General features: G+C 32.3%; 2 protein-coding genes across 2 annotated transcripts; one reads left to right on the forward strand and one right to left on the reverse strand.

The window, feature by feature from the left end:
• Positions 1 to 6,143: 6,143 nt before the first annotated feature.
• Positions 6,144 to 9,059, reverse strand: LOC123661515 (RNA-binding protein spenito). The gene is made up of 2 exons (XM_045596472.1): positions 8,883 to 9,059; positions 6,144 to 8,790 (listed from the first exon to the last, which is right to left on the reverse strand). Exon 2 carries the CDS (start codon positions 8,762 to 8,764, stop codon positions 6,515 to 6,517), a length of 2,250 nt encoding a protein of 749 aa, XP_045452428.1. The 5' UTR covers positions 8,765 to 8,790; positions 8,883 to 9,059; the 3' UTR covers positions 6,144 to 6,514.
• Positions 9,060 to 10,513: 1,454 nt separating this feature from the next.
• LOC123661519 (peroxisomal membrane protein 11B) lies at positions 10,514 to 12,566 on the forward strand. The gene is made up of 4 exons (XM_045596478.1): positions 10,514 to 10,630; positions 10,884 to 11,018; positions 11,180 to 11,295; positions 11,472 to 12,566. The coding sequence occupies exons 2-4, from the start codon at positions 10,963 to 10,965 to the stop codon at positions 12,014 to 12,016; spliced, it is 717 nt and encodes a 238-aa protein (XP_045452434.1). The 5' UTR covers positions 10,514 to 10,630; positions 10,884 to 10,962; the 3' UTR covers positions 12,017 to 12,566.
• The last annotated feature ends 821 nt before the right edge of the window (positions 12,567 to 13,387 follow it).

Consider the following 13,387-nt stretch of genomic DNA (forward strand, 5'->3'; position numbering starts at 1 on the left):
TACCGATACAAAACTGGCTGTCATTTTTTGCGGGGGAAAATTACACACATGCACACTTTATCTAATTCCCCACACAAAAATAATCGTCTGTCACTACGAAACTCACACGTACTAAATTAAAATCACACTTACATTTTTCACACATACGTAAATACATTCTGTGTCATTACAGTATAATGACACACCGCGACTACACTGACAAGTTGCTTACAGCCGTGGCTGTACCAACTGTCGATATGCATTATCGATAAATTCAAGTACTCTGTTAGGGAAATAAGGTTTTTAAACATACAAAGGTAAGATGTTATTATGAAAATAGACTTAATTTATTATTTACTACAAATCAAAGATCTTCATGTAAAAGAAACGATTATAAAGAGTAAAGATTTGATTGTTTGTTTGCTAGCATTGAATAGGCTCCGAAACTACTGGACCGATTCAAAAAATTATTTTACCGTTGATAAGCTACACTATCCCTGAGTGACAAAGGTTATACTATATTTTCAAAAATATTAGAGATTATTAATAAAACTCCAATAATGTTACCCAAGGGATAAAAAAATAACCTAAAAAATTCCTTACATTGCGTGCGCTGCAAAAACTAATGATAATAGAAATATATAATGTAGTAAGACTTTGTACAACACATCATTATCTACAATAATTGTATTTGCTCGCAAACGAAAAAAAACCGACTTCATTTACATCGACAAGTAATAAAATATACGTAATGTATACGCGTTCTCAAAGGTTACTCAAAAGGTTGTTATCAGATCTCGATGAAATTTGAACGCGACCACATGATAAACAACAGCTTTCCATTAAATTAAAAATCATCAAAATCGATCTACCCAGTCAAAAGTTCTGAAGTAACATACATAAAAAAATACAGTCGAATTGAGAACCTCCTCCCTTTTTGGAAGTCGGTTAAAAAGTGTCGCGACAGCATATGTCTAACTATTATAATTATGTCACAATACGTTTGGTGTAACGTTGTTGTGCCAAACAATGCCACACAGATGCACCACATGGTGATGTCAACGAATCAAGAATAGGGAGCGTAGCACTAATGGCATCATAAGATGATAGCCTGTCATCTGCTAGATTGAATGATTTGTTGATGACTCTGGAGGAAAGGATGGATTTAACATTGTTAATTTTCAAAGTTGATAAATATAAGCTCCATTTCACTACTATGACTAAGGTGAACCATATCTTGATTACCTTGTTCATGAGACAAAAAAAACTTACGGGACAAAAACAGTGTGGCGTTAGTGTTGGTTTGGTGCCCTCGACTAATTTCCTTCTATTGTTCGATCTTCGTTCGATCTGAACAAATTACACTATTTTTTGTTGGCGTCCAGGTTATTCTGTTATTACAATTTTTTTCCACGTATCCCTTAAATTAGAATTTTTAAAAAACTTGCCAAATTTTTATATAAAACATTATGGTCGAAGTTCACATTAATAATAATTCTAGTAAAATGTCTTAATACTCATAATACGTGTATTTATTTAATTTAATGCAACTTTATTATATAACTATGCTTATTAAAAAAAGCTAGCGATATAATATAAAAATGAGTCGCTGAATGTGTTGCTAAGCGCAAAACTCGAGAACGGTTGGACCGATTTCGCTAATTCTTTTTTTAAAATATTCCTTGAAGTACGAGGATGGTTCTAACGGAGAGGAAAATTCTAAAAAAAAAAAAAAATTTAAAATAGAATCTAAAACTAAAAACAAGACTTTTCTATACTCCCATACAAAAGTTTTGTGATAATACTTAAAAGTCAATTTGAACTTTAATACCATACGATAAAGTTTGTGTTAGGCGATACGAAGTTCGCCGGGTCAGCTAGTTTTAAATAAATCAAAATCTCAAAAATGTCTGTCTCCTCTTTTGCCTTTGCCGTTTTTATCGATAACTATCTACAAACAAACCGGTAACAACACTATCGCTCGGCGACATTGACTTCTCGGAAATATACTCCGATCAGTCGCTCGACCGATCCGCATATTGTATGAGGGCGAGCGGCCTGTGTTAGTAAACAAATCGAGTCAACACGACCGATAATATTTCTAATTTTTAAGTTTAAAAAAGGTTTAAAAGAAGTATACAAGTAATAATGTGATTAAAAAATAAATACTTTTCAGGTTGCAGTTATAAAATAAATAAATTCCTAAAATAAAAATAGCCTATAATATTATATTAGAGAGTCTCGTGAAAACCAGCCCAGCCATTTCAGAAATAAGCCGGAACAAACAGACAGACAGACAGACAAAAATTGTAAAAAAAATGTTAGTTAGGTATATGTATCGTGTATACATCCATATGCATTTAGTAAAAAGCGGTTATTTTAATATTACAAACAGACACTCCAATTTTATTTATTTGTACTAGCTGCTGCCCGCCACGTCGTCTGCGTGAACGCTATACAGCACCAAAAATACCTACGATTATACCTTTTAAAATAACATTCATTTACCCGTTTCTTCTTTACATTTCATATCTACAGAAAAATCTCATAGATGGCGCTGCTTTAAAATTGTCTTGTCTACTTATATTCATTTAATTATGTTTATCGGCTTACAATTAGTTACTGATATTGCGTGATTTTTAGTGTGAAGCTAGCTTATATAGCATAGTTATTAACATAATAACAACAACATTCAAATATGCGTAGTTAGATTATGCGTTGTTACAGAATACGTTGAGGAAATAAGTGTTCATTGCTCGTTCCCGGTAGGTGATAGCGTGATAATATGTAGCCTATATGTTGAACCGACTTCTTAATAATATTCGCACCAAATTTGAAGTAAATCCATGCGGTACTTTTCTAGTTTATCCCGGACATACATACAGACAAAAATTCTAAAAACTATATTTTTGGCTTCGCTATCGATTGTAGATCACACCCCAAGCATTCTTTTAAAAAATGTACAGACTTTCCTACCATTTTATTATATGTATAGATTTAATAGATTGTAGGATTCACTTTGTTTTGCCCTTTTGATGATCCTACTCGGTTTTGTTTAAAATCTCCTCACCCCAAGGTCGTCTGGAAGAAATTGCTTGCCTATCGATAAGACCGCCTTGGTATATTATTTTCTAAACAGTGTAAAATATCTATAATACTATGAAATGAAGGTTTAAAACTAATTTTCAATTCAACCCTATCGATATTGAAGACGCTTACGGTCTAAAATATTTAAAAAAAATATTTCGTGAAAAATTTATTATGCAATATAACTTTAATTTAATAAACAATTATTTAAATGTACATTATAAAGTTTATTATATTAAAAAAAATTGCGTGAAATAGACCAATAACAGAGAAATTATTTTGTAACTCTTTTTTTTTGTTATTTATGCTTATTTCTCACTAAATCTAATTTAAGAGATCAATAAAACAAAACAAATTTTGAGATAATTGTTTTATTTAAAAATTTATCATAGTGAATAAATATTTTTATTATCACTTTTTTTAAATCACACACACGGAAGGTCGACTGAAGATTTTATGCTGGAAGAAAGAAATTAATTTAAATAGGTACACGTTTCTACTTAGTTACTTAAATACATCTTCTATTGAAATTATTTTTTATTGTAAACAGAAATTATTTTTGTATTAATTAATTTGACAATGTTTAACTTTAAATCATGGACCGCAATAACAGGTGCATGTACATGAGCCTAAAAAAACGGCAGTAGTGGGTTCGATTTCTGTTCAAGGTGGATATTTGTTTCCAGTCGGAGTTTCTTTCGTTGTGGGTCTCTCTACCGTGAGTCTTAGAGCAGACGAAAGACATCGTTACCCATAGCACACTAGCATCATTACCTATAGTTAATTGATTGATTAAGCTCCGACCCTTCTCGTAAATTGAGAAAGAAGCCGCAGCACATCAGTGAGATGTTATCATATGAAAATATTTTATCCGCTAATTAATATGTAATAAGATGAGTCACTCAGCGACAAAAATAATAAAAGTTACTTTTTGGAGATTTGAACCATTGCTACTAACCGCTGGATATATTTCGTTAGATTCGCCACACCAGATATCTAACTGTTCTATATATATATATATATATATTAAACTAAAGAGAATCAATTTTTTTCTCAGGTTTTCGACAGCTCAGTGTGTTATATTAAAAAGAGATAGTAGCATCTTAGAAATTGTAAAACTTGTAAAATATATAATAAGTATATCATTGACACAGACAACAAAATTATATATATATTTTTACAACTGTTGTCATCTATATATTATTATATGAAGTAAAAACTTTGTACCCCTCTCTACGTATATTGCGCCGACGGACGAGTATGAAATTTCGCACACTTATAGTTTATATATTTAAGGGTGCAGGGTGCTAATATTTTTTTTTTTAATTATGAGTAAAAAATATATTAAATCAATTAAAAAAATATATTACACACACTACCATGTATTTGACACAAACCCAAATACAATCTTTTGTTAATTATTATAGAAGTCTTTGACGACAGAACCTACATAATGTTGAAATTTATATCAAAGAAATAATACACCAGTCTATTTTTTTTTTCTAAAAATATGAAAACAAGAATATTGAGTTTAAATATTCTTATGTTAGTTTGACTTTACATATCATATTGATAATGTTTATTCATGTCCATGAATTTTTCTATGTCAACTATAGAGGCTTTTTTTAATTAGGCTTTCTAGCTGTTAGATAACAAAATAAGAAACTAGTGTGCTTTAGACCACACAACTGAAGTAAATGCTCTGTGTCATAGATATACGAAATGAAACTTGGCTATGAAAGAAAGAAAATGTGCATTCGCATCTCTTTCTTGCTTCATTCGCCTCGCCCGATCACACTTTGCGTAACGCTTTCGTCACGCATTCATCAGCTTACTCCCCAAGGCAACCGTGAGTAAAAAAGTTTTACTTGAAAAATTATAGGTGAGGTGTGAGACAAGTAGCCACCTGTATCAATATTTGTAACTTTCATAATAAAGAGTTAATCTGAAAATTTATCTGTCTAATGTGATAAGGCAACATGTTAATACCAGTAACAGTACGACCATTACTTTAATGAATCGACAGAAACATATACAAACATGATTCTTATTTATTTTTATTTATTTATTTAACAATTTATGTACACTAGGATAGCAAAAGGAAATCTTCTTTATCCCCAACACTTAAATGGGTCAGAATTTAACTAGATAGTTTTATAAAGATAAAAATGATTAAGTAACATTGAAAGTGTATTTTCGAAAAGCCTATTTATTGTCCAATTTAAATAAAAGAACATTTTCTTTATTAGTGGGTAGTGACCTATTTTAAACCATATTTTTATTTTACTTACCTCTACTTACCCTAGAAGTACAAGAAACAGGCAGCAAACTCAAGTGGACAGATTTTATATTTATTCTATCGTAGATCCTTGTTGTTCAATTAGCTATAAATACTGATCTACAAAAATAAATATACTTTTTTCTAATTCCATATGAAAAAAAAAGAAAACATACATACAATAAACATCATTGTTGTTCCTTTCGTTTTTTCACTAATTTATGTTCAAATGCGTTTGATGCTTTTCCTTACACCTTTCGCCTCGCCTATCCTCAAGCATTTATAAAATATTTTTCGAAATGAATGTACAAACAAAATATTGTGATTATAATATTATTTTGTTTTGTAAATTTAAAATCATTTAGGACTTCATGATAAATTTGGAGTGACATTTTAATTATTGTAAACCCATTAAAATCATCCATAACTCCAGTTATATGTTGTATGCCTGTAATGCCAGTTTTAAAATTACTAAGTGATCCCCAATGAGAAGTGAATATTAAATCTTACTGCATATTACTTACTCAGTCTTAATCACAACACAAAATAGAAATTCCCTATTTTCACTAAACACATTCACAAAACACTGCAGGTAGTCAGTACCTACCACTATATCACAATTGGTTGGCAGTTTACACTATACTTTTATGATCATTTGATCAATCCCCAGTCAGTCTAACTTTATGTGTACAAAACATTTTAAGTTCTCTTTAATTTGAGACACTAATATCTCAACACATGCCACTAATATTAACTGCACTTTACTCACTAGCTCACAAGGTATAAAAAAACTACAACATGAAATAAAATAATCTATTTGTGTACACACACACTACACATTGCTTATCATACACTGATTATGTTTACACTAAAACTGTATTTTATAGAGTACACAGTTCAATGTTTCTTGCGGTTATTCTAGCTGAAACTAACTTTATATAATGAACTTTCAACTCCCAGTAATAATTATTGCTTTACACTAAAACTGTGATAGACACAGCACTGCACATAAATTATTAATTAGTAAACCCTCACTAAACTATGTTTACAAACACCTCACAAGACCACTACACATCACAACAATTATATAATATAAGTTTAACATTTTGAAAATATTAGGAAAAGATTAAAAAATCTTAAACTATGATATTGAGTCTATGTTGAACTAATCTAGGCTGAACCTCCCCGCACAACCACTATGACCAGGTGGTCTTCTTTCAGGCTCTCCTCAGTCAAGTTGTGGCAAGTTCTCTTCAGTAGTTCGGTTGAAAAGTCACAAGGAGGGAATGAGTACAATACACCTGTAGCTTCTGTCTCTTTGTTCAGCAAAGATATGACTCCAGCAGCTTCCTTTTGTTTGAGATATGAAACTAAATTCCTCATAGGTCTAGTTTGGATGCTAGCATCCTCATTCGTAATTGAAGCAGTTGATCCGGCCACTCCAAGGAAAATTGCATGTGAACTAGATGTTGCGATCCTCTTCTGTACATCATCTAACTTAGGCTGGTCTAAACGAAGCCTTTGTGTGATTCTTAACTGATTTTTACCTTCTTCGTCCTTCATTAAGCTATCAATAATTTCTGAATCACCATCTGTTAGGTGGAATTTTGTTGGAAACAATGAATTTTTAAGTATTAATGCTCCGTTCCAAATTGTAGTTGCTTTTCGAACAACTTCCGGAAGAGTTCGAGCGGATGCAAGCATACCGCCATTTCTACGAGGGGAACCATCAGAGTCACTATCGGGCGATCGGCGCCGTGGCGAGCGAGATCGTGATCTATCAACTCCTGGCTCTCGTGATCCAGAACGGCGAATTCGAGAATCATATTCACCATCAGGAGCTCGTCTCCATTCCTCATCACGGTAATCACCGGTTCCATGATAAACTCCGCGGTACATACCACGACCACGTCCACGGTGCCCTCCGCGTCCTCGATATCCTGAGCCACTGTAACCATAGCCGTCATCCCAAGTCCCCTCGTATCCCTCATATCCTTCAGCAGGCCTGCCTTCTTCACCTGCCGCAGGAGCATATGGTTTAGGACGGTATGGGCCTCCAGTACCTACATCGGCAAAGTCAATCCTCAAACGTCTGTCAGGACCACCAAGAGGAAAACCTCTCATTTCTTTTACAGCAGCTTGTGCTGCGTCTATTGAATCATATAAAATATATGCATGCGGTTCACCTTTTGCATATTCAATTTTCTTGATAGCACCAAATCTATCAAATTCTCTTTCAAGTTGCGCAACTGATGTCCAGGGACCGAGACCACCAACCCAAACTCTTGTTGTAGGTGTGGCCTTTCCATAACCAATTTTGCATTGGAATTTACCTATATACTGTCCAGATAATTCTACTTTGGCACGATGAGCCATGTCTAAAGTTTGATACCTTACAAAAGCAAAAGCATTACCAGTGCCGGGAGGAGGTCGCTTAATATCGATATCCTCAACAATACCATACCTTCCAAAAATCCTTCTCAATTCTTCATCAGATATATTAATTTCTAAGTTCCCAGCAAACAAAGTTCTTGTTGCCAAAGGATCATCTTCTGGTTGTACATGATGTAAATAGTTAGGAAATTTATCTTTCTTATTTTCAATTTTCTCAAAAGGTGGATGATGCGGGCGGGGCATGTATGGCCGGGGCATGTAATGTGGGTGTGGGGGATGGTGCATAGGAGGACGGTGGTGCATTGGAGGTCCATGAGGACCTGCCATTGGATATTCATGCATCGGAGGACGAAAATCTCTGTGATGGGGAGGAACAGTTGGGGGTATACCATAAGCCCTGTCATCTGGTGGTGGTCTACGTCGCTCTGGAACAGGAGACCACGCATATGAATAAGGACGATCATAGTCAGGAGGTGTAATGCTTCTAGGTCTGCTCCGATACTCTGATCTGACAGGTTCATACACAGGATCTACAATAGCAACTTTGTCATAAAGAATTATTCTTGGTTTTGCGTGTTTTGCATCTCGAGCATCTTCTGCACTGCGAAAACATACATACGCAACTCTTTCGTCCAACTCATGTGATATCTTGATGCTAAAGTCGCCAAACTTTTTATACTCTCTGTATAAGGTATCTTTAATTATCTCATCGGAAGCTTTAGGATGTAAAGCACTCACACACAAGACCTTATAATAAGGCCGCACGGATTCCTCTCTTACATCCCGGGATCTCACGTAATCATCACGATGAGGTGAAACATACCGTCCACGGGGGCTAGGTGAGCGAACACGTCGCCGCACCCTTTCTGGTGTGACGCGCTCGTCAGAACTATCGTCATATCTCCCTATACTACTACGCGTTCTCTTGGATCGCGGCATACTATCTCTCGACGAACTTCTCTTCATGTTACGAATTTTCACCGTAATACGATCTCTATCTCTATCGCTACGCGGTAATCCAATCATGAAAGCTCAGTATGATGAACCACTATCTGAAATGCACAACATTACACGTCACTTCAAAATGTCGCTTTGTTCCAGAAAAATTTAATAGCACTGCACAATATCAAGTTATTAGTCTTACCGCAAACAAAATTAGGACAAAACCTATTTAGATAAATTCACAACACCTACACTAAACTGAATTAAAGTTGCAACGATAATGCTTATAATTATTAACACTAATTATTAAAATAAACGAAAGACAAGTATTACTTTTATGAAAGGCTATTCAAAATGGCTGAATATGCTTAATTTTACCGACGCTTGCCGTAAAAATGTTACCAGGGTAAAAATGTTACTTAATGTATTTTTTTTTATATTTGCATTTCATTTCACCCAATTAAAAAATAGAATAAAACTTTGATATTAAAATTTAAAATCATATTTAAATTAAAAAAATGTCATATATTAAGGATCAACTGGAAGATACTTAAAATACAACTGATGCAAATGAAAAATAAACTAAAAAAGTGAAAATCTAATAAATAACTAAGTAGTAGATGGCACCACGGTACACATTAATATACTTTATACCTTTCTATTCACTCATTCATTCATTTAGATTGATAAAAAAAAATAAGGTCTGGGCAGGGCTGCCAGATGTACGATTTTAATCGTACTCATACGATTTTTTTGCATTTTTACTCATGTACGATCACTAGACCAAGATCGTACACAAAATGTACGATTTTTATATTCCTATTACCTGGAAGCATTTCATAATTAACAAAACGTCATCCACCGGCAAGCATGAATTTAGGAGAACTACCCCAACTACCTAACGCGTGCCGAGATCTTTTACTTGAATGAAGTCTCTCTGAATAATCATGTAAGAGCTGTATTTGTTTGCTTTCTAACAAAACTTATATATATAATATAGATATTTTCTCTTTCGGTAATAATTGCGACTTGAAAAAAAAACACATTTTGAAATAAAAAACAATTTGAAAATTATAAAACACTGGCTCAATTTGCTTTAAATTTGTTATGATTTCCCCATTACTGTGCACATTGTGAACGAGCATTCAGCGAAGTTTATTTAATCAAAACAAAACTTAAAAACAGTTTATCCAATGATACACGTAAGGGCAAATTATTAGCTAAGTAATTAATTAAGAAGAAATGAAAATTTTACGAAGTTTAAACAACAAATTCTTTTATTAAAAAATATGATTACAGAAAATTTTGTATGAATGTAACAAATAGTTTTATTACATTTATTTTCTAAAACTAAATTTATAATAAAAAAATTAGTACTTAGTCTTGAAGGGTACGATCTTTTTATTTCAAAATTTCCTTGGCATACGATTTTTTTGTAGTTAGCGTACGTCGTACGATCACACTTTTTGTGCACCTGGCAGCCCTGGGTCTAGGTTCCTAGTCTAACCGTGGCTCCACACATGGCTATTTGTGTTTGCGTATTTGCCATATTTGACAAATAACTTCCATGTGTGGTGAGTGTATTTGCCAAATTTATTGCCGTATTAACCTATTTGACAAATATGGCCAATAACAAATACGGCTTACCGAACTTCTGTCGGTTTTGCAAGGCACATCAAAGGCCAATATCAAAAAATATGTTTAATTTTTTGATATTTGGTTCCATGTGTAGACGGTCGTATCGTCTATTTGCCCGTACGTCAAATATTTTGTCAAAAACAACAAATACTGAACACCAAACACAAATAGCCATGTGTGGAGCCACCTTAAGGACTTATTTTTTGTGTTTATGTACTTATGTCCAACAATATTGTTATCTCTAGTGACATTCGTAATTCATATTCAGCATTTCAACCAACATTTTTATTAACTAATCGGGAGATAATTATTGTTAAGTATTTAGTAAATAGGTATATGATGAGGTCTTTATAAATTTTACAACTTAAACATACATATATTAAAATTGTAGCAATTTGAAACTTGAGTTAAAAGTTTCTCGTTCTTTTTCTTCTAAATTTTTTATTAAAAAAATAATTATTTTTAGCTTAAGTGTCACTAACGGTATAAAACTTCGTAGTTTTGTTTTCTAATGATTATTTTTCATAATGTTATCGTCATTTCATCAAATTACTATTTGTTTTAGGATTCGTAAATTATTTGTGATGCTTACGTAAACATTAGGATATAGTAAAATTATTATAAAAATAATAAAAAAAGGATAAATGGATATCATAATAAAAGTTAATAATCAATCTAATGGAAGAGACAAACTTGCAAGGTATGGGCTTTATATTTTCCTTTTTGTTCCCAGGATACTAAAAAAAGCAATACCAAGAGAATTACATATTTTCTAAACCTGACCACATAAATATAAGACATAATATATACAACACATTTTATATGCTACATTGTAATATGTATGTAATAATTATGTTTCAGACTATTTCAATACACAAGCCGCCTTGTTTGGCACCAGCTAGAATCACGAAATGCAAACAAATACTCAATTGATAGAATCAAAAGCTTAGAAAATGCTTTAAGTTCATTTAGAAAAGGTAAATAAAACATATTATTGCTATTACAATTAATGTTTACTTATAGTCACATTAAATGATATAAAAGCATTCAAACATAACAGTTATTCAGGTTAAAAGATACAAAATCATATTAGAATCAGAAAAAAAAAATAATCAAAATTTATGCATAATCCAGTACTTGTTTCCTATTTCAGTACTTAGGCTGGGGAGATGTATCGATGTTTGTTACTTGGCATTAAATACTATGAATATAGAGGATCCTTTCTTAAGGATATCATTAACTGTAAGCAAGATAGCCAATGCACTGTTCTTATACGCAGATCATGTAGTGTGGCTCACAAAAAGTGGATTCCTCAAAACAGACACTGATAACTGGAATAAGACTGCCAATAGGTTCTGGTTATTATCAATTATAGCTAACTTAGCTAGAGATTTTTATGAAATATTACACATATTACAATTAAATAAAACTATGTTATTAAAACCTTCAGTTCTTCTTAAAGATTCAACAAAAAAAATTAATATACAAGGGAGTATGATACACCTATATACTATTGTAAACTGTCACAAGGATATATTCATAGATACTTTAAAAAATTCTTGTGATATTTTCATTCCATTGACAGCTTTGGGTTTCACAAAATTGAGTCCTAGTGCAGTCGGAGCTTTAGGTGCACTATCTTCAATGGCGGCATTAGTAACAATGATAAAACCAATTACAAAATTAGTTCCAGCATAAATGCTTTTTAAAGAAAAGTTTTTTTTTGACATGTGACTAAAATTTACTTCTTAAAAATAAATACTGTGATATTTAAAAAGTATATTTTATCACATGAGACATTGCTCAGTAAAATGTCGCTCTAGGGTCACTGCTCAGCATTTCTGTTTTTAATCTTATTATTTTAATCACTTCCCATGTTTTTGTCCTACCCCAGGCCCTATATTGTTTCTTAAAGAGTAAACACTAATAATGACTGAATTGACTGATGTAATTGTTAACCATTTCTTTACTTCCTTTTGTATATAGTTAAGAAAGAAGTTATCTATAATGAATTAATGAATGCTTAAGTGACATTATTATTTATTTATTTTCATTCATTGGGACTTACGAACTTTTGGAATGGTTTTTATTGGGGAATATTAATTTACCCAATATTTTAATTTATACCTATTGTGATAATGTAGAGGGCAAAAAGATAAAGAGGTTGATGGCTGTTTTATCTGTATTTAAAGTTGTAATCATGTAAGTTTATTGTTTTGTATAATTTTTAATAAATGTTATCAGAAAACTGTGTTGTATATTTATTAAGGAATTTTGTATTACTTTAATACGGGTAAAAAAAAAAACATATTTACTTATAAATTATTATTAACGCAAATATGACAAATAGAAAAATTTAAAAAAAAGAGTATAAATAATTGTGTTTGCAGGCAAACGAAGAAAAGTAAATATGCAATATCAAAGATTACTCCAAAACTTGTAATCAGATCTCGATGAAATTTAAATGTGACCACATGATAAACATCGGCTTTCAATTAATATAAAGTCATTAAAATCGGTACACCCAGTAAAAAGTTTTGCGGATTTTTGAGAGTTTCCCTCGATTTCTCTGGGATCCCATCATCAGATCCTGGTTTCCTTATCATGGTACCAAACTAGGGATATCTTCTTTCTAACGAAAAAAGAATTATCAAAATCGGTTCATAAACGACGGAGTTATCCCCGAACATACATAAAATATATATATACGGTCGAATTGAGTAACCTCCTCTTTTTTTAAGTCGGTTAAAAAACCCAACCCTTGGTGAAGTTAATTCTTTGAAGTTTTTTATAACCGACAAAAAAAAGGGGATGGTTCTATGCTTCTGTTTATATTTTTTACCATTTTAAATGTTACAACTTAAAGGAGAATGATACGATTCCATACATTCTTGGGCCAAAATGTAATGAAATGAAAATGGTATCAATTAATGTATTTAGGCTTATTGATCCCTCGCTGAAAATTATCTATATTTTGGCTATCTGAGAGTGGAGTTTTTAGACTTTTTGTAAAAGTGAGGTTATGTTACAATGTCTATAAAAAAACCCGATCACTAAGTTCTTGTAGAA

Source organism: Melitaea cinxia, chromosome 17, assembly GCF_905220565.1.
Source record: "Melitaea cinxia chromosome 17, ilMelCinx1.1, whole genome shotgun sequence".
Taxonomy (NCBI): Eukaryota; Metazoa; Arthropoda; class Insecta; order Lepidoptera; family Nymphalidae; genus Melitaea; species Melitaea cinxia.